General features: G+C 39.2%; 1 protein-coding gene across 10 annotated transcripts in view; it reads left to right on the top strand.

The window, feature by feature from the left end:
* Positions 1-27,699, top strand: part of Eip74EF (Ecdysone-induced protein E74) — a 247,768-nt gene that overhangs the window by 149,330 nt on the left and 70,739 nt on the right. For 5 of the 10 annotated variants that reach the window (XM_089733413.1, XM_089733409.1, XM_089733410.1 and 2 more), the window contains one exon: positions 12,970-13,002. The exons of 4 other annotated variants lie outside the window; for them this stretch is intronic. In XM_089733413.1, coding sequence (XP_089589539.1) covers positions 12,970-13,002 — 33 coding nt within the window. Of the gene's footprint in view, positions 1-12,969; positions 13,003-27,045; position 27,699 lie in introns of those variants that run through there. One more of the 10 variants, XM_028173804.2, reaches the window with a different exon arrangement.

The raw sequence follows: 27,699 nt of genomic DNA, 5'->3' as shown, positions 1-27,699 counted from the left end.
TGAATTTTCTCACTAAGTATAGATGTGTGTTTTGCAGTCGCAATGAACTCATGGGGAAGATACGTACGTAATTAGATTAAAATAAATAATAATAAATGAGTTTTGCGTTTACTTCTAAAATTGTGGGAACACCCACCGAATACAATGAGACCCACTATCAGAATTTATGTCTAAACAGCTCTTCAGTCTACAAAATAAATAAATAAAGAATTTTATTCAACGATAGACCACATGTGTGATGTATGACGGTGGCATCATGGCAGTGTAGCCTAAAATCTGCGGACCCCACAGACACGGCTCACTGAGTTTCTCGCCGGATCTTCTCAGTGGGTCGCGTTTTCGATCCGCTGGTAGATTCTGCGAAACACTGCTCTTGCTAGGGCTAGTGTTAGCAACGACGTCAGGTTAGAGCCCCGTGAGCTCACCTACTAGTTTGGCGAATCTAGAAATAACCCCTCTAGGTAAGGATTTATCGGTGAATGGGCAACAACGTATTTTGAGTACTATACCAACGTATTCCGATCGATAATCGACCGACGGTAGGGCCACAATAAGCCTTAACCCGCGGGGTAGGTCCCACAGACCTGTCTGTTCCAGCCGCGAAGCAATACCGTTGAGACTGCCTTCTGCTTTCTTCCGTGAAGCAGTAATGCGTTTCGGTTTGAAGGGTGGGGCAGCCGTTGTAACTATACTGAGACCTTAGAACTTATATCTCAAGGTGGGTGGCGCATTTACTTTGTAGATGTCTATGGGCTCCAGTAACCACTTAACACCGGGTGGGCTGTGAGCTCGTCCACCCATCTAAGCAATAAAAAAAAGGGTGCGTGTGCTTATGGGTACGCGCGTAAGAAGTTATACTTTATTTTTAGTAAATTTATTTCTTTTTTTATTTATTTAAATATTCTTCTTCTTCTCCATCGCTCCCTCATTGCTGAGGATCGTGACTCCGTTTTAGCTTGTCTACTGTCAGCCTCCATTAATCAATTTGAAAAACAATCGATTAAACAACATCCTCAAACATGCATATTGGACATCCCTTTTCTTGACATCGTATAAATTCGGTAATTCTCGGTACGGTTCGGAAAGTTCACCTGCGGCTATATTCAGACTCGCCAAGTTACGTCGGTCGTATTGTAATGAGCGATTTAGTGGGCAACTTCATTCTGTTAATTTTGTGTCACGGTGCGCGCGCATCGTAAAATTTCACTCTCATCAATTTTTCATAACGCGCCTAAAGAAGTATAACTTCAAAAAAAAAAGAAAAAAAAAAGACTGATCTCATTTCTTGAGGCAGGTGACGTCATTCACGAAGTGATGTCCAAGGACTCCACTTTACTCCTCATGCAACGTGAGCTCGTTCAGCCACAAAAGTTTTATACAGTTCCATGCCCGTGAAACGCGGTCCAAGTATCAAAACCATTTACGTTGCGATGTCGTAATACTCGCGAGCACATTAGGTGACCCTTAATTAAGATTACACTATAAGAACAAACAAAGTTTACGTATATTGGATCAGCCGTATACAAATAGTAAAAAAAAAGAAACAAAGTTATATACAAAACAAACATCTCCGGGAATAGTAAAAAAACTTTTCCTATAAGAAATTAGTTGATGCACACATTGACACCGCTCCGTCGGTGAGAGACTCTACGCACACAGATGTCGCGACGCACACGCTGACATTCGTCTAGACGTTTTGTTCGGATACGTTCCGGGGCTCGACATTCGTCAGTAGGATAGGTCACGGACCACCACGGATATAGGCTTCTCGTTCTAACTCATATCTGCATCCCTCTCTTGTGATTTACAACCAAATATCACCTTTGATACTGAGACCTAAAGTCCAAAATCTATTAAAAGCGGGTCAGGTATAAATTTCGCTTTCAACCGTGAATTTCGATATAAAAATGACGTAACTATTGTTTTCGTTTTAAGCGACAGTGTTCTCTATGTCGCGGACGTAAGTTCTCAATTAGCTTGAATAAGGTTTAGGTCCTTCTAGATCTCCTAACATGTCCTTGGTCGGTTAGGATGAATTAGACTTGGGAATAATAATTTATGTAAATGTACAAATATGTACATAGCGTATGTAATGAGAGCGTGTGTACATAGTACATAGTTCTGTACCGACATATGAAAACACGGTGGTGTATATTTATTTTATTAGTTTCAATTAAATTCTCTTGATGAATATGTTTGCTAAAGACTTCACTTTGCCATGGCATTAAAGCTGTCACTGTCTATGCCGTTGATAAGCTTGAATAATGGCCTTTTTATAACTTTTAATATCTAAAGTAAATATCTGTTTGTTTGTTTGTGTTTGCGTTCACGCGTCGCATATCATGTACATGTATCAAGTACATAGAAGTAACTATGGTTGCACATTTAACTACTCCTTTGTAAGGAATTTTTGGAAAGACATCTATGATTTTTTTTATTGCTTAGATGGGTGGACAAGCTCACAGCTCACCTGGTGTTAAGTGGTTACTGGAACCCATAGACATCTACAACGTAAATGCGCCACCCACCTTGGGATAAAAGTTCTAAGGTCTCGAGTATAGTTACAACGGCTGCCCCACCCTTCAAACCGAAACGCATTACTGCTTCACGGCAGAAATAGGCAGGGTGGTGGTACCCACCCGCGCGGACTCACAAGAGGTCCTACTCAAGGTGGGTGGCGGCATTTACGTTGTAGATATCTATGGGCTCTGGTAACCGCTTAACACCAGGATGGGCCGTGAGCTCATACACCCACCTAAGCTATAAAAAAAACTTAACACCAGACGGGCCGCCCGTCACATTCACCCTTCTAAGCAATAAAAAAATTGTAGCACATTACATGCATGTTTGATACATTAAGTGGCTATTTAAGTCACGCGTGGGTGTTTCAATCGGACGGGAGTAAAAGTTCAAGGGCGTTTGGGTAATCGTACAAATATATCCAAAGGGTGGGGTGTGAGCCTTCAAGTTTACTGGATCATATGTCATTCGTCAGTGTCATTGAAGTTCCGTCCATCGAAGCTATTCGTTTGTTCCTCGGGGACTAAATGAAGCGTGAATGAGCCTCACCCGCCATGTGGTGTACAGGTGGAGACCGAGCTTGATTAAGTAGAGAAGGAACTGCACTGTATGGGAAATATGTCGATCGCAAAGTGCCATCAGTGCAGGTTGCACGTCCACAAAACGGACTGACTTGTCGCTGCAAATCGCACTGGCAATGCTGAACTTCGGCAAACGCACCATCTTGTAGAGGCAAGCATTGGGGCGTAACAGAAAGCGCGAACCTCTCTCTGCACCAGCTCAAGATCTTGCCCGAAACCTGGTCCTCTAATTGTTATAAATAAATAAATATTTACTAACAATCACGCCACATGAACTGGTCCCGTGCTAAGTTCGTAAAGAACTTGTGTGACATTTCTTTTTAATATTTATCATACAAATATCCTCCCTTGGCGGGATTTGAACCCGTGACCCCCTTGTGTAGTGACCATGTCACTTACCACTGCACCAGACGGCCGTTATATAAGTTCGTATGTCAATTCTGGGACGATCAATGGATAACCAAAAAACATTTTTTCGTGCCCAATCGTTAGTAGCCTAAGGGACTCTTTCAACTACACGCGGACTGGTAGGTGAGCTCACGAGGGTCAACCTCAGAGGACTTACTAACACTATCCCTCACTGATTCTACCACTATATCGGAATCGCGAGCCACTGAGAAGATCTAATATAACCTCAGTGGGTTGTGTCTATGGGCTAACTTGCACGTCGAACGCATTCGACGCATTTGACGGGTCCGACGAGAATAGTGACCGGTGCTTGAAATACCTAGAAACACTGAGAGTGGATCAGGAGGATCCGATAGGACGGGTAAGCTGTTTTACATGCGCAACTGGATGGCGCATGATCACACTCCGTAACCCACACAGCCTGGGTCCTGGAGCACGTGGGCAGCTTTGCGGCAAACTTAGATAGAATTAGGTTTAAATTTAATAACCAAGCCTCCAAGTCCAAGTCTACCAAGTCTACCTAGTCTACCAAGACAAAATGTTGAAATAACACCCTTTGAGATAAAAACAGAATAAACTATCGCAGATACTGTTACTCCTATACAATATACATTCTATAGATTAGAGCAAGACAACTATAAATGGTATTTAAAATAATAATTAACGAATAATCGATTTTAATTATGTTTGAATTTTAAAAAGACAATAATAGTAAATAACTGTAATATTATCCACGTATTCAAAAACACAAAGATCAATTAAAATCGATGCATACTGACGGTTTGGTAAAAGAAAAAAAAAACGAGTTCTTCTCTCAAGAACCTTGCACCTGACTGTGAGTTACGGTATTAACGCGCCTATTAACATAATATTAGACTTCGTAATTAACTTACTAGGCACTTTTAACTTCTATATAAAATTAAAAAAGAAGCTGAATATGCAAAACAAGTCTCTCAATCGACGCTGACCACGTTATTTGAAGTTGAAAAAAAAATCCCAAATGAGAATTAAAGCTGATTGCTGAACATAATTGCCACCGAGCTCTCTGCACATGCCAAATCTCAAACGCTCCCACATTACATATTAATTACATGGATCCTTTCGAGAGAGCTTCCTAGACGCTCTCCCGACGTCCCCCGCTAGTCTGAAGGTCGGACAGGGAGGGCGTTTACCCTACCCACCCCCGAGACTCAGTAACAACCCACCGCCCTGTCGGCGCACCCACACAAGCAACCCTATCAATTACGACACAATGTTGTCTATACCAATACGCGGGTCCTGTATGTGTGCGTGTCAGTACGCCGTCTGTCATCGTGTGCATTGACGACAATACGCCGCCTGTCAATGTGTTCGCTAGTTACAGTTTTGTATGAGTGTGCGCGTATCAATACGCCGGTTCGTATTCCTGTATAACTCTTGCGTTTGTGTGCGTATATTTTCAGACTTTATAAACAGATGTTATAATGGCTAATAAGATGTTCTTTGTTGTTCAACAGACTGTGTAATACTTTTTGGAAATACGTACCTTTTTTCTTGTAGGTGTGTAATTTACGTAAATTTTGAGCTTTGAGCGAAACGCGTACTTTGAGATGCTGGATTTCATCTTTAAGCGTAACTCAATTTTAGAACTGAAAATTTTAAATCTTATTTTCAAAAAGTTTTATCATTTGACAAACGTACGTCTTGTAAACTGAAATTCCGAACAAAAATCAGACGCTGTCCGTAGATTAATTTTCTGTTACCTTAAAAATACTGTTACAACCTTACAAAAACAGTTCTCCTAATATATGTTATACAAAAATGAGCTTTACCTATTGGTGTATAACGTCGTAAATATCTTGAAACCATCTATAGTAATCCACAGAGGCCCTATGTATTAAGTTCACATAACCTTTGTGTTCCTTTGATGTGTATGTATAACTTAAACCTCACTACATATATGTTTGGAGACGTAACTAGTGTACTGAGTAATTCTAGAATATTCTAGTCTAAGTCAATATTTCCGTGCTGGAATCATGGTCCAGGCGGCTGGCCGATCCTTCGGCTGGTCGTAGGACCGTCGAGGCGATTCGCCCAGTCCTTGTGGATTGGGTGAATCGTGACAGAGGACGCCTCACTTTCCGGCTCACGCAGGTTCTCACTGGGCATGGTTGCTTCGGTGAGTTCCTGCACCGGATCAGAGCCGAGCCGACGGCAGAGTGCCACCATTGTGATTGCGACTTGGACACGGCAGAGCATACGCTCGTCGCCTGCCCCGCATGGGAGGGGTGGCGCCGTGTCCTCGTCGCAAAAATAGGAAACGACTTGTCGTTGCTGAGTGTTGTGGCATCGATGCTCGGCGACGACGAGTCGTGGAAGGCGATGCTCGACTTCTGCGAGTGCACCATCTCGCAGAAGGAGGCGGCGGGGCGCGTTAGAGACGCGCAAGCCCGCCGCCGTCGAGCGGGGGCCAGGGAGGCGGATCTCGCCCAAGCCCTGGCCCTCTAAGTGTTTCGGGTCCCCCTCATATGTCGGTCTGGGGACCGGCGAGGGGGACCTAAGAAGACGTCGTGCAAGCTGCTCTGCACGCGTTTTACGCAAGAGCATCCGGGTGATGGAAGGCCGGCTATCCTCGACCCACGCTGGTTCTGACCCAGCGGGGTATTCCGTAGGATAGCTCACTGTAACCGGCGCCATCTAGGCGGGCTCCGGATAGCCTGCCGACCGAGAGGGCTGGTGGTCGTGGCGCCGACGACCGCCAGTCCGGCGTCCCGAGGGGGAGGGTGATGGGAGAGATGTGCTCCGCACTAAACACTTCACTTTCCCCCCTTTGCCTTTTCATGACTTCTGTCTCATGTGAGGTTTGGACGTTGGTTGTTGAGCGACAGGAGGTTTTAGTCGGTTCGACTCCGACATGCTCCGCCCGCCGTCCCCAGTGGAGGGCGGAAGTCCGGCGATTACCTCCTGACCAAAAAAAAAAAAAAAAAAAAAAAAAAAAAAAAAAAAAAAAAAAAAAAAAAAAGGCAATATTTGCTGATAGACGTTTTAATGGAAGTCATACATAAGTTTTTTTTTTCCTATTCGACTGAGATCGTGCCGAAGATACAGATGGTATCATTAGATTCGTATTACACATCTAAATCAGGCACAGGTGTTAATAGCGATGTTAACGCAGTGATTTTAAATCCGACTCCGGCACCACGAGGTCCGGATTTGATGTTTTTTAATTATTTATTTTTTATTGCTTAGATGGGTGGACGAGCTCACAGCCCGCCTGGTGTTAAGTGGTTACTGGAGCCCATAGACATCCACAACGCAAATGCGCCACCCACCTTGAGATATTAGTTCTAAGGTCTCAAGTATAGTTAGCGTCTATATTACGTAATTCGGTTCAGATTCGTAAGGTGTGGATGGATTTGATCAAATCGTATGACCATACCTATACCACTTTAATAGGTCCGGGTGGTTGTGTGTAGAGCATTTCGGATTGGTTTTATTGAAGTCACGTACCTTGAAGTGTGTGCCGAAATGCATGTTAGAGAGTCGTTTAGCAATAGTTTAAGCTGTAATTCCAATAGTAGTGGTTGCCCCTACTACTATTTGGACTTTAATAATTGGTCTTGGATTATTTGTTTATTAGGATGGACAGACTAGCTTGTTACCTACTTGGTGTTCGGTGATTACCGGAACCCCTGGCCTGGTGTGTGCTTTTGCTCACCTTGTAACATAAAATCAATGTCTCAATCGTCTGTGTACAACGGCTGCATTCGACTTCAAACCTCGAAAATCATTTCAAGTTAAAATTGTAAATTCCTCCTTTTGATGTATAATAATAATACTTTTCTAAATATTAATAATACAAACACATTAAAATTATTTATTTGTTTATTTATTACACTTCATGTAAAATTTTGCATTGGCGTACTTAATGCCTAAGGCATTTCTCCCAGTCAACCAAGGGTAGTGCAGAGTACCTAAATAGTGGTAGGTGCAATGAAATTTATATCATTTATTTTTAATTAATTTAATTATATAAAATTATTTTTAAATTATTTATATTAAACTAGCTTTTGCCCGCGACTTCGTCCACGTGGATAGTTACTTTGGCATAACGCAAAATTTTACCCGCTACTTCATTTACAGTACTCAGGATTGGAACTTCATTACTGAACCGGTAGATGGCGTTGAAGAAGCTAGATTTTGAGATTTTTTGACAAACAATATTTTTTCTTAATAAAAAGTATCCTATGTTACTTTTAATACCTGGAGGTAAAATATGTGTACAAAGTTTCATGATGATCGGTTGAGTAGTTTTCGCGTAAAAGCGTAACAAACAAACTTACATTCACATTTATATATTAGTAGGGATTACCTGTTATTAAACACGGATAAGAGTTTTCTTATATAAAATCTAACGAAATTAAGTGAGCAGTCTCGCCTTTTTGTGTAAATCTGCATTTTGGAATATCGACTGCCAATCGACTCGTTCAATTACATAAATAGAATGAATGTATATTTAATCTACCCATTTAATACTTCTCTATTTATTCGCAACGCGTTCTAAGTACACTTAGACTTGAACAGAAGGTGGATTACGTAAAAAAACATCCCGCGGGTGCCGAATACGTGATGTCAGAACGTGACGTGCCGACGTTTGTTTTTTGTGTATTTAAATTATACCAGTGGTCTCCCAGTAGTCTAAATTCGATTATAATTAATTGAAATTATAAGTTTGAACATTATTATGGTTCTATTGTCAAAGACTATTATACTTCTATGATCACAGAATTCGTCAAGACTGCACTATATACAAATAATATTATAGATAACCAATATTAATCTATTCTCAATTTGACCACATACCTTAAACAACAACAAAAGTTTGACAATAAACAAAGAGAGAGCTCACGGCCCACCTGGTTGTTAAGCAGTTACCGGAGCCCGTAGACATCTACAACGGAAATGCCACCACCTACCTTGAGATATATGTTCTAAGGTCTCAGTATAGTTACAACGGCTGCCCCACCCTTCAAGCCGAAACTCAATACTGCTTCACTGCAGAAATAGGCGGGCTGGTGGTACCTACCCGTGCGGACTCACAAGAGGTCCTACCACCAATAAAAAAGTTATTTATACTACTTATAGTAAATATACAATTGAAACGCGCAAAACAAAATCGCTCCTTATTCAAGGGGCCTAGTATGTGTCTTAGCAGACCGTCTAGCAATGCTATGAATTATTTAGTGGAAGTTCATATACAGATTTTCACATTCGTCACGACCGTGCTCGTGTACCGCGTGTGCTTAACAATCTATATGCTGATTATGTTCTAAGGAAACCTAATTATGGAGGGACCAGTTTTTCTTACTTCCTAGTGCTCTGAGGAATTGTTTGAGATGATTCTATCATCTCGTTTTTATCATCGCACTGCCCGCCACCGGAGCAGAGCTCATACTACTTGGAGCCACTGCGTTCATCCACAGTGCGTTTTCAGAGGTCTTTTTTGCCACGTACCATCCGGCTTTGTAATGAGCTCCCCCCTCCACGATGTTTCACGAGCGCTATGACATGTCCTTCTTCAAGCGAGGCTTGTGGAGAGTATTTAAAGGTGGCAGCGGCTTGGCTCTGCCCCTAGAATTACTGAAGTCCATGGGCGACGGTAACCATTCACCATCAGGTAGGCCGTATGCTCGTCTGCCTACAAGGGCAATTAAAAAAAACTTCGGTCTGACCACGTTATCGACTACGTACCAGCGTTATTACCTCGACGTTGTCTTAGAACAGTGTCAACTACATTTTGATCTCTTGTCTCGTGATAGGCACCGGCAATTCCTCGGATGGAGAACAATAGCCTGGCTGTGAACTCGCCTGCTCAACTATTTATAAAATAACCAGACTAAGTATAAAGAGCAAAAATCTATTTACGATACAAAACGACGAACAAAAAAGTTCGGAAACTTCCACCGGAAGTCGAGTTTTGTCTAAGGCAATAAAAGAGCTTTTTAACTTTTTAATTAAAGTCCTGGTGACGAGCCACGAAGCCCTCGAACTGTAACGGCTTTTCTGTTTACTAGTTGCTTCCGTTCGGAGGGAAGCTTTTTCAGCTTCCACGAAATTTTCTGTTATTTCCTTTTAAGTTACGTACCTTAGTTGCTACGGTTATAATTTAAACGTGTAGGCTTACATAATTCACGGACGACTCCTTCGATGAAGGAATAACATCTTGTATCAAAAAACCCGTTGATTTTGGTTAATTGTCGTAATTTGATTATGTATAAATCGTATATTGTAGGTGTGTGCCCTACAACCATAGTGCCAACTTCTGCAAAGCCGGCATGTTTTTCATTCTGGAGACTTCGCCCTCGCACTTCAATGTGTATGACGAAGTTCACGTTGTGGTCTCTGAGTCTAATGATCACGTAACATAGCCTAAATAGGCCTTGAGAGCGTTTGTTATCAATAGTAACATTAGCAACAAATCACGTTTAGTGGGCTCCCCGATGGTCACGATTGATGACCTGTTAGAAATGTGTTTACATCGTTAGCGACAGTTGCGTTTAAGCTACTTCGGCACCTGGTAAATAAAAAAAAAGCCTTAAATATGAGTTACAACAAAACGGGAGTGTCCTAGCGAGATTCTAATTGAGTTTGTCGTATATTTAAATTAGCTCCTCACTTTGGTGCCGTTTGACTGGGCTTTCTTCCACTACCGATATCCATGGCCACGATAATTAGTTCAAATCATGTGGACCGCATGCTTGTCTGCTTGCCATGGCAAAAAATATTTTCACCACCAAAAGAATTTTAAGGACATAAAAAGGTTAATAAAAACTTTACACAAACTACAGAGCCGTTAACACGGCGTCGACACTACGCATTCTCATTTCACTGACAGATTGACAGCCCAGGGGAACTGTCAACGAGCTGTCAAACACTCAACGCGACGGGAAACGTCCAAATATTTTATTAATAGTCAAAGATGCTAGCGCCTCGCAAGACCTCAACTAGGAGTTTGATGATTGCTTTGGTATTGTGTAGTTATGAAACATAAATGAGACACAGATACTAAAGATCTTTAGATATTTATTAAAAACTTTGTATTTTACATTTACTAACAAAACTGACTCTTACAATTGAAGAAAAATTCTGGGGATTTAGTATTCAGACCATATGATTCGTTCGATAAGTATATCGGGTCTGATCTTACCCACTAAGTCATGGACGCTTGTTGTCTTACCACAATGCCAACGGGTTGCAACTTCGATATACAGAAAACCTCAAGAACAATTTCTTGGTTGTAATGATTTGAAACGTCCGACACATACTACATTACATTATCCATCACATAAATTTTTCAATAATGAAACAAACTAAAAGTATGCTAATACAATAAGCAATAAGTATTGACTTTACATTCTGACATAAACTTATACCCAGTCAACGTGTGCACATATTTATTCGACTCGGTATTAATACCAAGAAACAAATTTATCGATTACGGGTAGAAATACCAGGATTTACCGATCCCGACCGGATCCGGAAATTTCCCGGTATCTATTTCATATTGGAATTCTGGGAAACAATTACCATCATATTAAATGTTCGTACTGAATTTTTTTGTACATATTTTTCTGGAACAGTCGTATAGATTAAATACAAATTACTTGTAATCGCGTCGGATAAAGGTTTTGGATTTTGTTGAGGATTGGATTCAGATAGGGCTTATGGCGTCAAATCCAGAGGACGCGTGCGGCAGATTTATATATTATACGTAACACTACTTTGTATGCTTTTGTAGCCTATACGTCGCTTAACATGTTGGCTACATCCCCTGTTGTAACATCATCATCATTTTCCTGCCCTTCTCCCAGTCATCAAGGGCCAGCGCAACATTTAGTCGTCGTGACCTAAAGGATAAGACGTCCGGTGCATTCGTATCTAGCAGTGTTCGAATCCCACGGATGGGTACCAATTATTCTAATGAAATACGTACTTGATAAATGTTCACAATTGATTTCCACGGTGAAGGAATAACATCGTGTAATAAAAATCAAACCCGCAAAATTATAATTTGCGTAATTACTGGTGGTAAGACCTCTTGTGAGTCCGCATGGATAGGTGCCACCACCCCGTCTATTTCTGCCGTGAAGCGGTAATGCGTTTCGGTGTGAAGGGTGGGGCAGCCGTTGTAACTATACTTGAGACCTTAGAATTTATATCTCAAGGTGGGTGGCGCATTTACGTTGTAGATGTCTATGAGCTCCAGTTACCACTTAACACCAGGTGGGCTGTGAGCTCGTCCACCCATCAAAGTAATAAAAAAAAAAAAATTATGCCAAGATCAACAAGATTGAATTGATTAATATTTTTTTTATTTATTGCCTTGTAGGCAGACGAACATACGGCCCGCCTGACGGTAAGTGGTCACCGTCGCTCATGGACGTCAGCAGTGCCAGAGGCAAAGCCAAGCCACTGCCTACAATGAATATATATAATAAATCTAAATCCAATCTAAATCCAAAAACTGATGCTAATGATCATAATCGAATTAAAATCCTTGGTAGTATTGGTTGATTATTGATTGGTAATTTGACGAACCATTTTTTTAATTTTCAATATGGGTCTGAACCATGGCGTCATTTATAAGCAAAAAACTTATTTTAGCATTTATCTTTTATAACGATTCATTGATAAATAATTATCTATTGACTGATAATAATAATTTTGAATTGTAAACTTGAAAACTGCAATACAATACCAATAAATTATATTGCACGATTACTGTGTGAGTCACTAACTAAAAATACATTACTCCGGGAACCATGTAACTTTGATCCCCGTCTTAAAGTCCTTCGCTTTCAGTTATAGCTCAAGTAAAGATGGGAGATATCTACCGTTAACGCTGAGAAAATATTTGCCTTAAAACAACAAATTGCATTTTCATTTCTCGCTCTTACATTATTGATTTGTATATATGTATCTCTGTCTATCGAGAAATGCAGTTTTCTCTGTCGGTCACGGAACATAACTCGATAGATTGTGTGAAATGGTAGATTTTTTTATATAAAATGAGCACGTTTATAGCTTTATTAAAAATTACCGTTATGTGCTTTGAAGCTTAAAAAGCTATGTTTTTGTTTGCACTTATAGTAATTTGACTCTATTTGAGAAGTTTTGTTTGAAATATATTTTTTATGAGTTAAACGCTCTAAAAACATTAGCAGCAAGTACGGATATAACGTTTTTTTTTTAAATCCAACCCATTAGCTGTCGCACTAAGATATTGACAAGAATTTTATTTTTACGCATAAAAACTCAAAATATTTGCAAAAAAAAACTGTTAAAATTCAATTTTACCAAATATTCTGACTTATTTACATTACGAATTTTATACAAGTGCATAATGTAATGCTTAATTATTAAATTAAACTTAATTTACATAATATAGTTTTATATTAAATGTAATTTATTTTATTTCCAGGTAAGATCGAGTTTTTATCACCTGTCTATGGATGTAAGTACGAGACGACATGCAACTAATAGAATCCAACACAGACGCACACAACTAACACATTGAAACTGTAGGAATGGGTTGTGATCGATATATTGCTATCGATATTGTTTCTAATCTCTCCAAGAAGTTGTTCTTGTCGGAATTGCGACCCACCAAGAAGATCCGGCGAGAAGCTCAGTGGGCATACAGTCTCCTTCTTAGGCCGTGGCTTCTGATAGCATTGTTAAGTATGAAAGACACCCATTTGGTAGTTTAAAGAGCGGTGACTGAGGCAATAGCAGTAATAATATTTTCTTTTAGTAAATCATGATCATAATGTAGAGCTAAAACTTCAGTGGACATGAATACAGTTGGATATTTTAAAAGATACAAAATAAACTCGTTATCCAAACGTTATAGTATTTGAGTCGTAACAGAGTCGACCTAGCAATATTGTCAGTTTATCGAATTATCATTAGTTAGCAAGTAATTCTAGACTGTAACAGTAGTCGGGAAGGCGAATATTTGAATTCGAATCGAAATTGTATTTGTGTGTGTTCGAATTATCATGCAGGTTAGTAGGTGAATTATGTGCTAGAAATAACATATCCCGCACAAAATATCCCGTACACTAGACCAAAATCCCGGGAACGGTTACCGACATTAAATAATTCGTAATTCAAGTATAAAAGTTAATTCGTCGATTTGTCGCAACACGCGGAAGATAGTTATTATCTATTTACGTCATAATAAGAAGAAAAAAATAGTTACGCCAACCGATGATAAGTCTAAACCGGTACAACAGAGCAAAGGGTATCTATGTAAAAATGTAACTTTGAACATGTTGTGACAAATTTGATATAGTACTATAGGTATACATACGTTTGGACCACAAGGTCGCTGTTTCGGGAGTGGGTGCGGGACTGTTATAAGAAATTACGATTGGACAATCTCTTTGTAATTTACCTATTGGCAGCGATTACACTGTTTTCACTGGCGATTGCTTAAGCTGGTGTTACATGAGTTCTGGTAATCACTTCACACCAGATGAGCTTTGAGCTCGAACACGCATTTACGCAATAACTAATAACAATGTGATTCACATAGTAATGACAATTTTTCACCGAGCGATGCATCTTCTGAATCGCATCAAACGACAACCCAATTTCACTTAAATTCAGAAATCAAACACATAAAATGAATCTTAAGCTGGTCGGTGATTATTATCAAAATTTATGATCAAAATCCGATCACTAAGCCAACACTAGTTTACGTGAATGGTGATTAAGAATCGAAAAAGAAAACTGAAAATGGTAACCATCGATAAGATAACTGTCCCATCCCTAAACAGAGCTCGTCTCGCAGCGTGGGAACGCGCTGCAAGGACACTCTAAATAGGGCACGCACTTTCCAACAAGTGCATCTGCTTGTGTCGCGTGTGCACTCATAGATCCAAATACATCCAGTTTGTAGCGAAAATACTATGTTAGTCTTAGTGAGTCCTAGTTAGTCTAATGAATTAACGATGGAATTAATTGAATATGCAATTTCGAAAAGGGCACATGTCGCATATTTTGTCAAATACGTTTTTTTCATATACATATAGTTTTGAGGCTCACCTTCACCCATTTTATAATAATTCCAGTAATTTTCAATTGCTAATTAACTCTAAAATATATCTCAAAAGTTAATATTTTAAATTTTACACTGCTTTAAAAAATAATCAGTTTTTTTTCATTTCCTGAACATTTTCATAGATGTGCCCTTTTCGAAATTGCATATTCAATTATTATGAACATCAAAATTAAATTAAAAAAATCAGTCAGCGATCAGGAAGGTTCTTCGCTGCGGTCGACTCCTTTTCTATTCCTAGTCGTAATTGCTGCGAATATGTGCTGTAAAATAAACTGATATGTTTAAAAATATATTAATAACTGTAATTAAACGGACAGCGGTCACTTTAAGCCCGTCAGGTAGACCCAGCTAATTAAAAACTATCATAAAGAGCATTTAAATAACGACTATGCTATTTTTTTTTTTTTTATTGCGTAGATGGGTGGACGAGCTCACAGCCCACCTGATGTTAAGTGGTTACTGGAGCCCATATACATCTACAACGTAGACGCGCCACCCACCTTGAGATACAAGTTCTAAAGTCTCAGTATAGTTACAACGGCTACCCCACCCTTCAAACCGAAACGCATTACTGCTTCACGGCAGAAATAAGCAGGGCGGTGGTACCTACCCGCGCGGACTCACAAGAGGTCCTACCACCAGTAATTACGCAAATTATAATTTTGCGGGTTTGATTTTTATTACACGATTTATATGTATTTATTTATATGTAAATACTCCAAGTCGATAACAAGTCTTATCATTTAAAAGCGTTCTCTATCTAAAATAGATAACTGAAAGCACATCGTGCTCACACAAAACGTATTATTTCAATGAACATCACAAGATGAATGAGAAATAAATTAAAATCATTTTAGTAAATACATAATTCGTTTAGATGTTTACTGGTAAAATAGAATAGAGCCATCATTCCGAACCAAAGGACGAGATATAGTTCTATCGACATGATAACATGCATCATGGCTTCATATCGGACACCGTATTCGATCAAAAACACGCGTCATTTCGAATCCTCCCGATCCACTAACGGTGCTTTTAGGTACTTCAGCACCGGTCATCGTTCTCGTCAAACCCGTCGCTTGCAACGAAGGGCTCGGCGAGCAAATTAACCCTCAGATACACAGCCCATTGAGTTTCTTGCCGGATCTTCTCAGTGGGTCGTGTTTCCGATCCGGTGGTAAATTCAGCGAAGCACTGCTCTTGCTAGGGCTAGTTAGCAACGTCGTCAGGTTTGAGCCCCGTGAGCTTACCTACGCGCCAGAAGAATCTAGTATAACCCCTCGAGGTAACTAGGTACGAAAAGATGAAGACCTATAAATTCCTATTAACATATTACATTTTTTTTATATATATCAGTAATATTATATATTACTGAGAAACACATCCGCGATTTCGTCTCAAACAGTTTTCTTCTCATAAAGTATTTTCCCATAGTATTAACAGACTTTCGTCTTCGTAAATGCGCGTACGGTATGTGTGTGTGTGTGTGTGTGTGTGTGCAGGAAGAAAGTGCATTCTGCCTGCACGGACGACTGGCCAGGGAAACTTGACATTTATAGATAATGACGCAGACGTAGTCTCTTGCAGAACGCTCCGTCTCGACACAATAAATCGTTAACAGACGTTTTAATTTGTTACGAAAATATTTTTAGGTCACGATAATATTTTTTTAGGATCTAACAACAGGAATGTAGAACGTGCAATTATTCGAGAGAGCATTCTGTGTTTCTCGGACTAATTTATATTTCGCGCTAGAAATGAAATCGATTCTCTGAGGTATATAAAACAAAATCGATGCTATCAAATTACAAATCAACTAAAAATATTGTTGTACGCCATTTGTTTATATAATATCATAAAATTATGTCTGTGTTGTAAGTTCATCATTAATAATTTATTGCCCTTTATGGAAGATGAGATGATGATGACCACTTAGATGGTTTATTGTACACCGGAGCAATTACAAGTGCCGCCTAGTCATCTTAAGACGTGAAGTATGTAGAAGACTCAGATGTCTATAATGGCTAATCTCTATAATCTATAGTAGCTGCTCTACCAAACACTGGTTCGTCTAGTTCGTCTGTCTGCCCTGTCTGTCTTCTTTCTTAGCTCACGAACAACTCATAAACATAAAATAAAATCAATAAATCTAACATTAATAGTTTAACAGATTTCATTAAAAATTTTCCTCAGTTAGTTTAAACATCTTTGACCTGCGATAACTCGTGAAAAGGCCAACGTAAAAACGATAAAAAACATAATATATTATCTGTTTATTAAAACTAAACAAGATATCCCGGGATCGGTCTCTCGTTACCTTATCTCGTGTAGGTCGGGCCGCGTAGCACACTGCACTTGCACCAGTAAACTTGAAACAGTTAACAACTAGTTTCCCTTTCTCTCTCACTCACACGTTAGCGATAACTCGTTGCGAACTATATAGCTTGTAAAATTGTATTTTTAGATTTTGAGACTTATCTTAACGCGCATCTGAACTTCTCTTGTTGCTCAGTGATAGAATACGCGGATCTCTTGAACAAGTTTGAGGTACGAAAGAATGCTTCAAAGAAATTATTCGCAATGAGTCTTGGCAGCCTGTTATAGACAATTCCAGAAAACAAAAATCATATGCGAATTACATAGTACCCATATTCATTAATAATTTGTATCTAATTATGACGTAAATGAGTAAAACAAAATAGAACCCAATTAATATACATATTATAATGTAAGGGCAAAACTTTTCATAAACAATTAATGTCTATAAAATATTTATTATCCCCGGGTCTCGATTCTAGCCTACAAAACGTTTAGATCTACAAAGGGCATGTATTTTATAGTAATTAAGGATAGTCTAGACTACGCCCGACCTTGGCACAAACCTTGTTACTTCAAAAAAACAAATCTAATATTATTAAATTAAGACGAATTCCGTTAGCTTATACCGAAATTTTAGTTGAAACAATTATCTTATAAAGCATCAGGATATACTTTGATAGCACGGTCGTGTTGCTGTAACAGACTTTGAAAGATTTATAAATTTTGATTTATAACCAACTTTCAAAATCCTCACAGAATGTTCTAGAATCTGTCACTAATTTTATTGATGAATTTGTTTAGTGGTGACTGACTCTACGCGCTGCCAATTAGTTAAATATTAACTAATTAACTTGGAAGAAAAATATTTTAAAAACTTCTGTCTATCTAACTACATAACTCGTAAAATTAAAAGAAAAACTGATGGTAGGACCTCTTGTGAGTTTGCACGGGTAGGTATCACCACCCTGCCTATTCCTGCATTGAAGCAGTAATGCGTTTCGGTTTGAAGGGTGGAGCAGCCGTTGTACTGAGACCTTAGAACTCCTATCTCAATGAGGGTGGCGGCATTTACGTTGTAGATGTCTTTGGGTTCCGGTAACCACATAACACCAGGTGAGCTGTGAGCTCGTCCACCCATCTAAGCAATAAAAAAATAATACACCCATTTGTTTTTATTCGTCCTCCATCGTTCGCACTATACTAGAAATCTTCCCTGAAATGCCAACAAAAAACGTCATAAGCCCAATTATATTTTACACAATATTCTGGTCTCGTTCCGAACGTCGATAAATACTTGAACATACACATAGTTTCCCTGTTGTTTGTACGGTAACGTGTTTCTCGAGAGAACAATGTAATAATTGCAACGGATTTCCACTTTCGTTTTCTGTCGATCGTCGGTTGATGCGACCGAGAAAAAACCACAGGTACCGTCCGCAGCGAATCCTATATAATAATATAATAATTTCAATCCACAAGTAACCATTTTTCGGTAGGCAGCGGCTTGGCTCTGCCCCTAGCATTGCTGAAGTCCATGGGCGACGGTAACCACTCACCATCAGGTGGGCCGTATGCTCGTCTGCCTACAAGGGCAATAAAAAAAACATACTTAATTCGTAAAAAACGAAACTACTGCTCAAAGGGTTATTTTTTGTTTAATCTTTAAAAAAATCATGTAGCTAAACTGATAACCTAAAAAGCCGTAAAAGGATTTTTAATCGTTTTCGACACGTTATGAAGATATACAAGTTTATCATTTCAGTAACAATTGCAATAGGCATCATCTAATAACGAAATTAAGGTAAAATATGCAACCAAAAGCATCTTTATCCAGTACGATTAAAAAAGCTTTTACAATGTCAATTCTTGGTTGCTTTAAAGCAATTTTTATTTATTTCAAAGTACTCTAGAGCTGCCCAACGGATATTATTATATGATTAACACAATGGCTATATTAAAACCGTTAAAAACCTTCTTTACACACCACGACTCGCGAAATCTCTATTACTAAAAATAAATATTATTTCTTTGTGTTCGGTACCTACACTCATATTAATATTTAGTTTTCACTCTCCGTGTATTTTTCTAGCGAGTGAAAATTCCCGTTCGCTTAGACGTCGGCACGGCATGTTTTTGTAGCTATGACCAAGTAATGTTTGTTTTGTACAATCATTCATTGGTGGATCTATCTATTTTTAGGGGAAATTCCAAAACTTTACTGATGGTACCTGTAGTATGGTGGTCCAGATAATTTAATATTAAGTGATTACTGGAGCCCATAGACATCCACAACGTAAATGCGCCACCCACCTTGAAATATCTAAGGTCTCAAGTATAGTTACAACGGCTGCCCCACCCTTCAAACCGAAACGCATTACTGCTTCACGACAGAAATAGGTGGGGTGGTGGTACCCACCCGCGCGGACTCACAAGAGGTCCTACCACCAGTAATTAATTACGCAAATTATAATTTTGCGGGTTTCATTTTTATTACACGATATTATTCCTTCACCGTGGAAGTCAATCGTGAACGTTTGTTGAGTACGTATTTCATTAGAAAAATTGGTACACGCCTGAGATTCGCACACAGGTGCATCGCTCAACACGAATGCACCGGATGTCTTATCCGTTAGGCCACGACGACTATCAGACTATGCTTATACGAATTACATATTTGAAAAGAAGGCTTAAAAAATTTCGCGTGCCATACACTCCTTAACTCTCATGCCAATGATTCGACCGATACACGATCGAATGAGGTATTTTGTAATAAGTAAATTTTCCTCACAAAGACCTTAACAGGGTGTCGACATCTAATATCAAGCACTCGTTTCTGTTTGTAGATACCACTCAACATTGTATGCAATACTATTGATTGTTTATCTCTTATCTATCGTTCGAATAAAACTTACCATCATCTATTTACCATCGGATAAGAACTAAGTTTATATTAATTTATATATATTTATCTATCTATACATAATTCTTTTGAATAGGAACTGTGATATTAAAACCGAAAAGAATGTAATTGAGAATCTCCTTTTATATTTGAAGTCGTCTTGGATAAGACGTCCGGTGCATTCGTATCTAACGATGCAACGGTGTTCGAATCCCGCAGGCGGGTACCAATTTTTCTTATGAAATGCGTACCTAACAAATGTTCGCGATTGACTTCCACGGTGAAGGAATAACATCGTGTAATAAAAATCAAACCCGCAAAATTATAATTTGCGTAATTACGGGTGGCAGGACCTCTTGTGAGTCCGCACGGATAGGTACCACCGCCCTGCCTATTTCTGCCGTGAAACAGTAATGGGTTTCGGTTTGAAGGGTGAGACAGCCGTTGTAACTATATTGAGACCTTAGAACTCTATCTCAAGGTGGGTGGCGGCATTTATGTTGTAGATGTCTATGGGCACCAGTAACCACTTAACAACCAGTTGGGCTGTGAGCTCGTCCACCCATCTAAGCAATAAAAAAATATTAATATATTAATAATGTTTTATTTACGCTCACAAAACAACTTTTCAATAAGCGCATTGAAATAAGAAGCGTGTAGATACAGTAATTACTTGCGCTATTAACTGCTCGTCGATATCTATAGTTCATTCGTGTTACTTAACTTGAGACTGTGTATAACTCTCCAGTTGCATATTACTCTGCAAAAGGGAGGCAGATCCGATCCACTATACTTGAAATGTCGTGTTCAGAATTATTTATTCAAAAGTATAATTTGTAAATACATATAGGTAATAATATGTAGACTCAGGACTAAAAGCAATTTTACCGTAACTCGATAAAGCTTGTGAGGCCGCATGGGTAGGTATCACCGCACTGCCTATTTTTGTCGTGAAGCAGTAATGCGTTTCGGCTTGAAGGGCGGGGCAGCTGTTGTAACTATACTGAGACCTTAGAACTATCATCATATGGAAAAAATTATAATAATAAATTATCATAAAGAATAATGCAATTCTAACTATGATTAGTATTTGTTGATTTTTATAATAATTCCTAAGACAAATCTGATGCATGAATGCATCTGATATATGAATATATACAGAACCAGTCAAATAAAAATTTGCAATCTATAAATGAAGTCAAACAGTCCTTAACCTACGTTCATGATAACAAGTACTGGTTATTACGTAAATGATGTGTGTGTGTCCGTCTGTGTGTGTGTGTGTGTGTGTGTGTGTGTATGTGTGTAGCCTTGGACGCGAGCATCGACTGCATGTGCATGTATTGAAGGGAAATTTGCGTTTTATAACATCAATACAGTTTTATATTGAGATCAAACGAAGAAAATGTATGTACATATGTGAATAGGTCCTTTGCTATTGACGACGGTTTTAATTCCTTTTTGATTTTATTTTTTTATCTCTTAGATGGGTGGACGAGCTCACAGCCCACCTGGTGTTAAGTGGTTACTGGAGCCCATAGACATCTATAACGTAAACGCGCCACCCACCTTGAGATATAAGTTCTAAGGTCTCAGTATAGTTACAACGGCCGCCCCACCCTTCAAACCGAAACGCATTACTGCTTCACGGTAGAAATAGGCGGGGCGGTGGTACACGTGCGGACTCACAAGAGGTCCTACCACTAGTAAATACGTCTTTTGCTATTGACGACGGTACTAATAGCTTTTGGATCCCAGTCTTTTTTATTTTTACTAAATATGAATCGAATGTTCCGAGTAAAATCAAAACCGTGTGAAATTAAAACATGTCGACTATGAGTTCTAATGCGATGTACATATTAATATGTTGGACAAATTTTTTTATCCAATAATGAGGCAACAGGAAAAAACGTCATTTGTTACGTCAATAAATGTACGTATTGTTATTTGTTGTGAACAAAATAACTAATTTTGTGATAAAATTCAGAAACTTCATCTATACTAACATTATAAAGAGGAAATATTTGTTTGTTTGTATTGAATAGGCTCCGAAACTACTGAACCGATTTGAAAAATTATTTCACTGTTTGGAAACTACACTATGCCCGAGTGACATAGGCCGTAATCTTTTTTGAAAAAAATTAGGGATCCTTACCAAAACTCCAATAATGTTACCCAAGATGTAAAAAATTACCTAAAATAACCTTTACATCGCGTGCCCTGCGCAAACTATTGATGATAGAATAAAATAATGTACTACGACTTTATAGAACACATTATTATTAACAAAAAGTGTCGCGACAGCATAATATGTGTCTAACTATTATAGTTATGCCGCAATAAGTGTTCTTTTATTTAAAAAAATAAAACAACGTCAAATATCGTTGAAATTTTTGTTATAGACCCGAGCGGAGCCGGAGCTGGCCGCTTGTGTAATAATAATGTAGTTAGTACAAAGCACTTTTCAATTTGCTTTGTAGATTCAATGCACTAAATACTTTAAAGACTTTTTTGTATGCGTGAATTTTTTTTCTTTTTTTCATAATATGTTTATTGTTCGAGCAATGTGAAATTAATTCAAATAAAAAAAAAACTTGACGAATTATCATTTAACATTTTTGTTAATTATTATAAATTTAATCAAACAAAAACGTTATAATCACAACCACTTAAAAAAAAACCAGGATACAGAAACTAATGAACTAAAGTGATATTTAGAAATTGACGTATTTTTATTGCCATTCAAATGCTTTTAATTTCTGACAACATTAGCTTCTCTTGCTAATGTAACCTAGTGCAGACCTGTTTCGCATCTTAGCGTCCGTCTTGCTCTTACAACAGACAGTACATATGCCTGTCCTTATTCAACGCCTGTAATTCGCGCCACAGGAAACACACATAAACATTCAATTTCCTTTTTTTACGTTACTGCTCTTGCCGCCATTTTTTTCTATTTTCATTTTGTGTTCCTTCATACTATGTGATTAGGTTGCCCGAGGCTGTATCTGCCATGTCAATATCACTGTTAGGACACTGCTAACGTATTTAACGTAAGTTTCACTAGTGTAATCTTAGAAAATAATATTTTAAAATTGGTTGCAACCTTGTCTTGGACACAGCTGTTAACCATGTCATTAAGTATGCTATTTTCAGATGGTTTTTGATATAAGACCATTAAGCGAGTTGTTTAAAAACTATCTATCTATCTATGTGCGTCCCTTATTCTAGTTCATTTGGTTCATTATCATTCTTTGTGAATGAGTGAGTGAGATTTACGTACTCACATCCATTTCTGAGAGTCCGGGCTCCGGAGTATGTCTCCCTACTGTATCATAAGGATCTTCCAACGGACGGGTTTATTTCATGTATTCAGTGTTCAGCGGTATTTACAGCAACATGATGTCGAAATATGCATCTTTTTATACATTTCACATATTGTAATACTAGTATGAGCGTTTGACTATGCGTCCGATTTAACTTATTTAGGTTTTTTTGATTTAAAACTTTGCGTAGATATTGTGATGACATTACCTCACTAAATGTGGCGCATGATTGAAATAAATAAATGAGCCATTTCAAAAATAATCGCGTATGTGACTCGATCATTACCAAGAGCAATCTTAAATAATAATTAAGTCCGTGGTGTTCTAGAAAATTTGTAAACTACAAATCCTTGTTAAAGTATCTTATGATTTCAGCTATACATAATAGCAAGTTAGCTGTTCTATGCTTAGGGTTGTCATGTTCCCGCTTAAAATAATATAGGGCTGTGCGCATCATGCAATTTTCGGGCGCACTCAAAAATGTATAGGTATTATTGTCTATCGTCCGTGGACGAACTCGCTCAGGGCTTGTTCTACTGAAACTCTTGGACTTTATTTTCATAATTTTCGTCATAGAGTCCTATGTATCCCTACAGTGAAGACTCATATAGATATACTTGTATGAGTTATTCATTCAATAATTATCATCCTTCGTGCATTATTGTTGTGCGGATAATAATGAAGGTTTAGCGGTGATTTTAATTTAGTAGTGTAATATTAATTACATAGATTAGTTAATAGAAAATATTCGTCTACAAGGTCTAGTCCCAAATAAGTATTATTTACACTTATAGACACAGGTGAACGATCTCACAGCGCACGTAGTCTTAAGTGGTTATCGGCGTCCACAGATAACGCACAAGAGAAACAAGAAGAAATCCTATTTATTCCCTGTACTTTAAGTCGTTAAGTACATAAAATAACTTAACAGCAGATATGATTATCTACTTCCTCAACCCTAATAACGAAAATAACCTCAAAGGGATGACCCTGCGGCATCAGACCTGAACACCGCAACGCTACCCGCCACAATACACAAATAGTACATTTATCTATCACAAACAAATATTTCGAAGCTAACACATTTGTCATTGAACTAGATTATGAAACTATTAATCGCATCGTCCCGTTCTGTCGCATTCGATCGTGATACGTGCGAGAGAGACGAAAGTCTTCGTATTACACAATATTATTGACATCCTCATTGCGATCTAAGATGCGCGTTATCGGCGGCCGTGTTATCAAAGGTCGCGAGGGTTGGTATCATATCGGGAGATCGGGCGGTCGTTGAACCCGGTGTTTGGACGTTCGCTCACGGTCTGCGCGATGGACTAGTGCCACCACCACCAGTCAGGAATGCACCGAACAATTAACGACTTAGTAATAAAGACATTAGTAACTTGTTTTCCGCATTCGTAATCAACAGACCGCTGCCACTCAAAGACCCGTTGCTATACAAAAGGATGCAGATCCCAATACTTCGTGTGGTCTATAGATATCACACTGATAGATATCATATTCTACTGGTGGTAGGACCACTTGTGAATCCGCGTGGGTAGGTACCACCACCCTGCCTATTTCTGCCGTGAAGCAGAGTGGCGCATTTACGTTATAGATGTCTATGGGCTCCAGTAAACACTTAACACCAGGTGGGCTGTGAGCTCGTCCACCCATCTAAGCAATAAAAAATAAATAAAAAACAGCATGAACTACTGCCCACTGAGTTTCTCGACGGATCTTCTTAGTGGGTTGCGATTCCATCCACTGGTATATTCTGCGGAGTACTGCTCTTGTAAGGGCTAGTGTTAGCGGTTTCTCTCAGGTTAAGCCCGTGTGCTCAACTACCCGGCTGGGAGAACCCTTCAGGCTACCAGCGTATTGGTAAGGAAGAAAATACGTGTAAATGCAAAAAGTAAACGTTCCAAGCTAGGAGTTTCTCCTGTGTTATGGATGCCCGAAACACGTCAGGGTCACAAGCCCATACACGAAGTCAAAATTTCAATATTATATTTATTCAGTAACAGTTTTTTGTTGCCCTTCTGGGCAGACGAACATATGGTCCACCTGATGGTAAGTGGTTACCGGTGCCCATGGACTTCAGCAACGCCAGGAGCAGAGCCAAACCGCTGCCTGACGAAAACATGCGTGTTGGCTTCGCGACTGAAATTAATACGAGTTGGTACCTATCCAGACGTACACTAGCTATTAACCAAAATTGTTATGAAACCCGTAAGGTTTTATTCTAACTAGAGGTCCCGCAGTAGTCGAAATTCGACTATAATTAACTGGAATTGTAAGTTTGTACATTATTATGATTGTATTTTATATTTCTATAATCACAAATTTCGCCAAGACTACACTATAAAAAATATTAACAAAGACAAACAATATTTAATCTATTCTCAATTTGACAACAGACGTCAAGAACAAAAGTTTGACAATAAATAGTATGCATGCGTGTGTGCGTCAAATACACGGTATGTAGTGTGTGTAATGTTTTTTTTATTGATTTACTATATCTTTTATGCATTATTTTGAAAAAATATTAGCATTGTGCACTTTTTCTCTATATTCTCTATAAGTGTGGAAAATTTCATACTCCTCCGTCCGCGCAATTTTCGTAAAAAGGGATACAAAGTTTTTTCTTCACGTATTCATATATAGATTTGGATGAGACATTTTTTTAAATTCGTGTTCGTAACAAGCAAGTGCCTTATATGTCACTTGTGTCAATGTCATTAAGATCATCAAGGGACAATCAATCTGCCAGATTAGTAAATTTTTTATTTAGAATTTTTTTAAGTTTGACGATGTGATACGCGAGTAGACAGACAGTAACAGAGTTAAGAATATTTCGAACCACTCAACTGTTAAAACTTTGTACTTATATTTTTTTGAACAACATCAATGAGTCCAATAATGGGGCGATTCTGACAAATTTTCTATTTAAAAAGTATTCAATATAATTATACAACATAAATGATTTGCTAATCATAGAATAGGCAAAAATAATGCGAATCAGTATTAATGTAGTACTATCAACAAGAATAACAATTAAATTTAATATAAATCGAGTAATAAACGCTTTATCAGTGAGACGTGTCATAATTGCGCACTTTCACTGTAATGTAGGAAGGCGCGTCATTTCCACGTTCCTCTAACAATTTCTGTACTGCGCTGTGACATTGACGCTCATTCCGTACTCTATCTGTATCGTCCAGCGTTATTTGAACTAGCGATAGTATCCGTCGGGTTCCGCTCGAGCGTTCACGCTAGACCGGAGAGTTTAGTGTGTCACGTGGTCGGCGCGCGCGCAGTTTTATTTGTTAAGTCGGTCAATGCCCCGGCGTTAGATAAAAAAAAACACAATTTGTTTACGCGCCGTGTTACGCAAACGTTTTGTCGAACGTACGGCCGCCGCTGTCCAATTATTTAATTTAGATTTGTTTTTAGTTAACGTGGATTGTTTAGTGATCGGTATCGTTGGTAAATATTTGTTTAGTGTGCAGGGTTGACCTGTTCAATTTGTATACTGTTATTTAATTATTTTATCGTACAAAATCGTGAACGAACGAAATGCAAACAATTAACGAGTAATATTGTTTTATAAATTATTTATAACGTTTAAAAACAGTACCCTCGTGGAACTCTCGGTAACAATTAAACGTTATCGTTTTCCTTATGAATTCATTTATCGCAAACAATAATCAAAAGGCAGCGGACGCCGCCAACAGACCCGCCTCGCTAATTAATCAAACTCTGAAAACCTGTTAGGTAACTCGGGAAATGAAGGAAAGCTCCCACGAAAGTGGAAAAAGCTCGTCGCTAACACTAACGTCCGCACTCACACAAGCATCGGATTGCACACACACAGCGACCCGCTGGTGTGTGAGTGCGTCGCGCGGCGAGCACGCACACAGCCGCAGCGCGCTATGAAAACGAAAGTGTCCGAGGGAGGCCGAGCGCCGCCGAAGCGAGCTCACCGAGTCAGTGGAACTCATCGCCGAAACTGGGACATCAGTCCGCAACACGGCGCGATAGCTGGCGGACGCGGTGCGCACACATTACACGCACGCTCGCTCGCTCGCTGTCTGACATAACTAACTGTGCTCTTGTGATTATGGTGTTCGGTGTTTGAGTAAACATGATGGCAGTGGAGACGCGCCCGGCCAGTGCTGGACCGGAGCCGCGCCGCTCGCCGGCACCGGACCGCCGGCCGCTCAGCGCCGATGAGCCTCGCACTCTCGCCGCCAGGAAGGCCTACCCTGAAGAACCCAGATCCCCGAAACCAGATGTGAGCGATGAGGCGCCCCTGGACTTGACCGTTCGAAAAGAGATATCGGTTTGTGATTTCGCGAGACGCTCGTTCGCCGACCCGAGTGACTACGTGAGGACTCAGCTCATCCTGAGGCAGTCCCAGGAGTTCCTGGCGACCGCCAGAGACTCAGGCACAGACTCCGACGACTCCGCCGGCCGACTCAGTCCCGCTGACGAAGCCCTCACCGGAAAAGCCTATAAGAAATCCCTCATGAAGAGATACAG

Source organism: Bombyx mandarina, chromosome 15 (genome assembly GCF_030267445.1).
Source record: "Bombyx mandarina strain Sakado chromosome 15, ASM3026744v2".
Lineage (NCBI taxonomy): Eukaryota > Metazoa > Arthropoda > Insecta > Lepidoptera > Bombycidae > Bombyx > Bombyx mandarina.
This window is presented reverse-complemented; position numbering and strand designations above follow the sequence as displayed.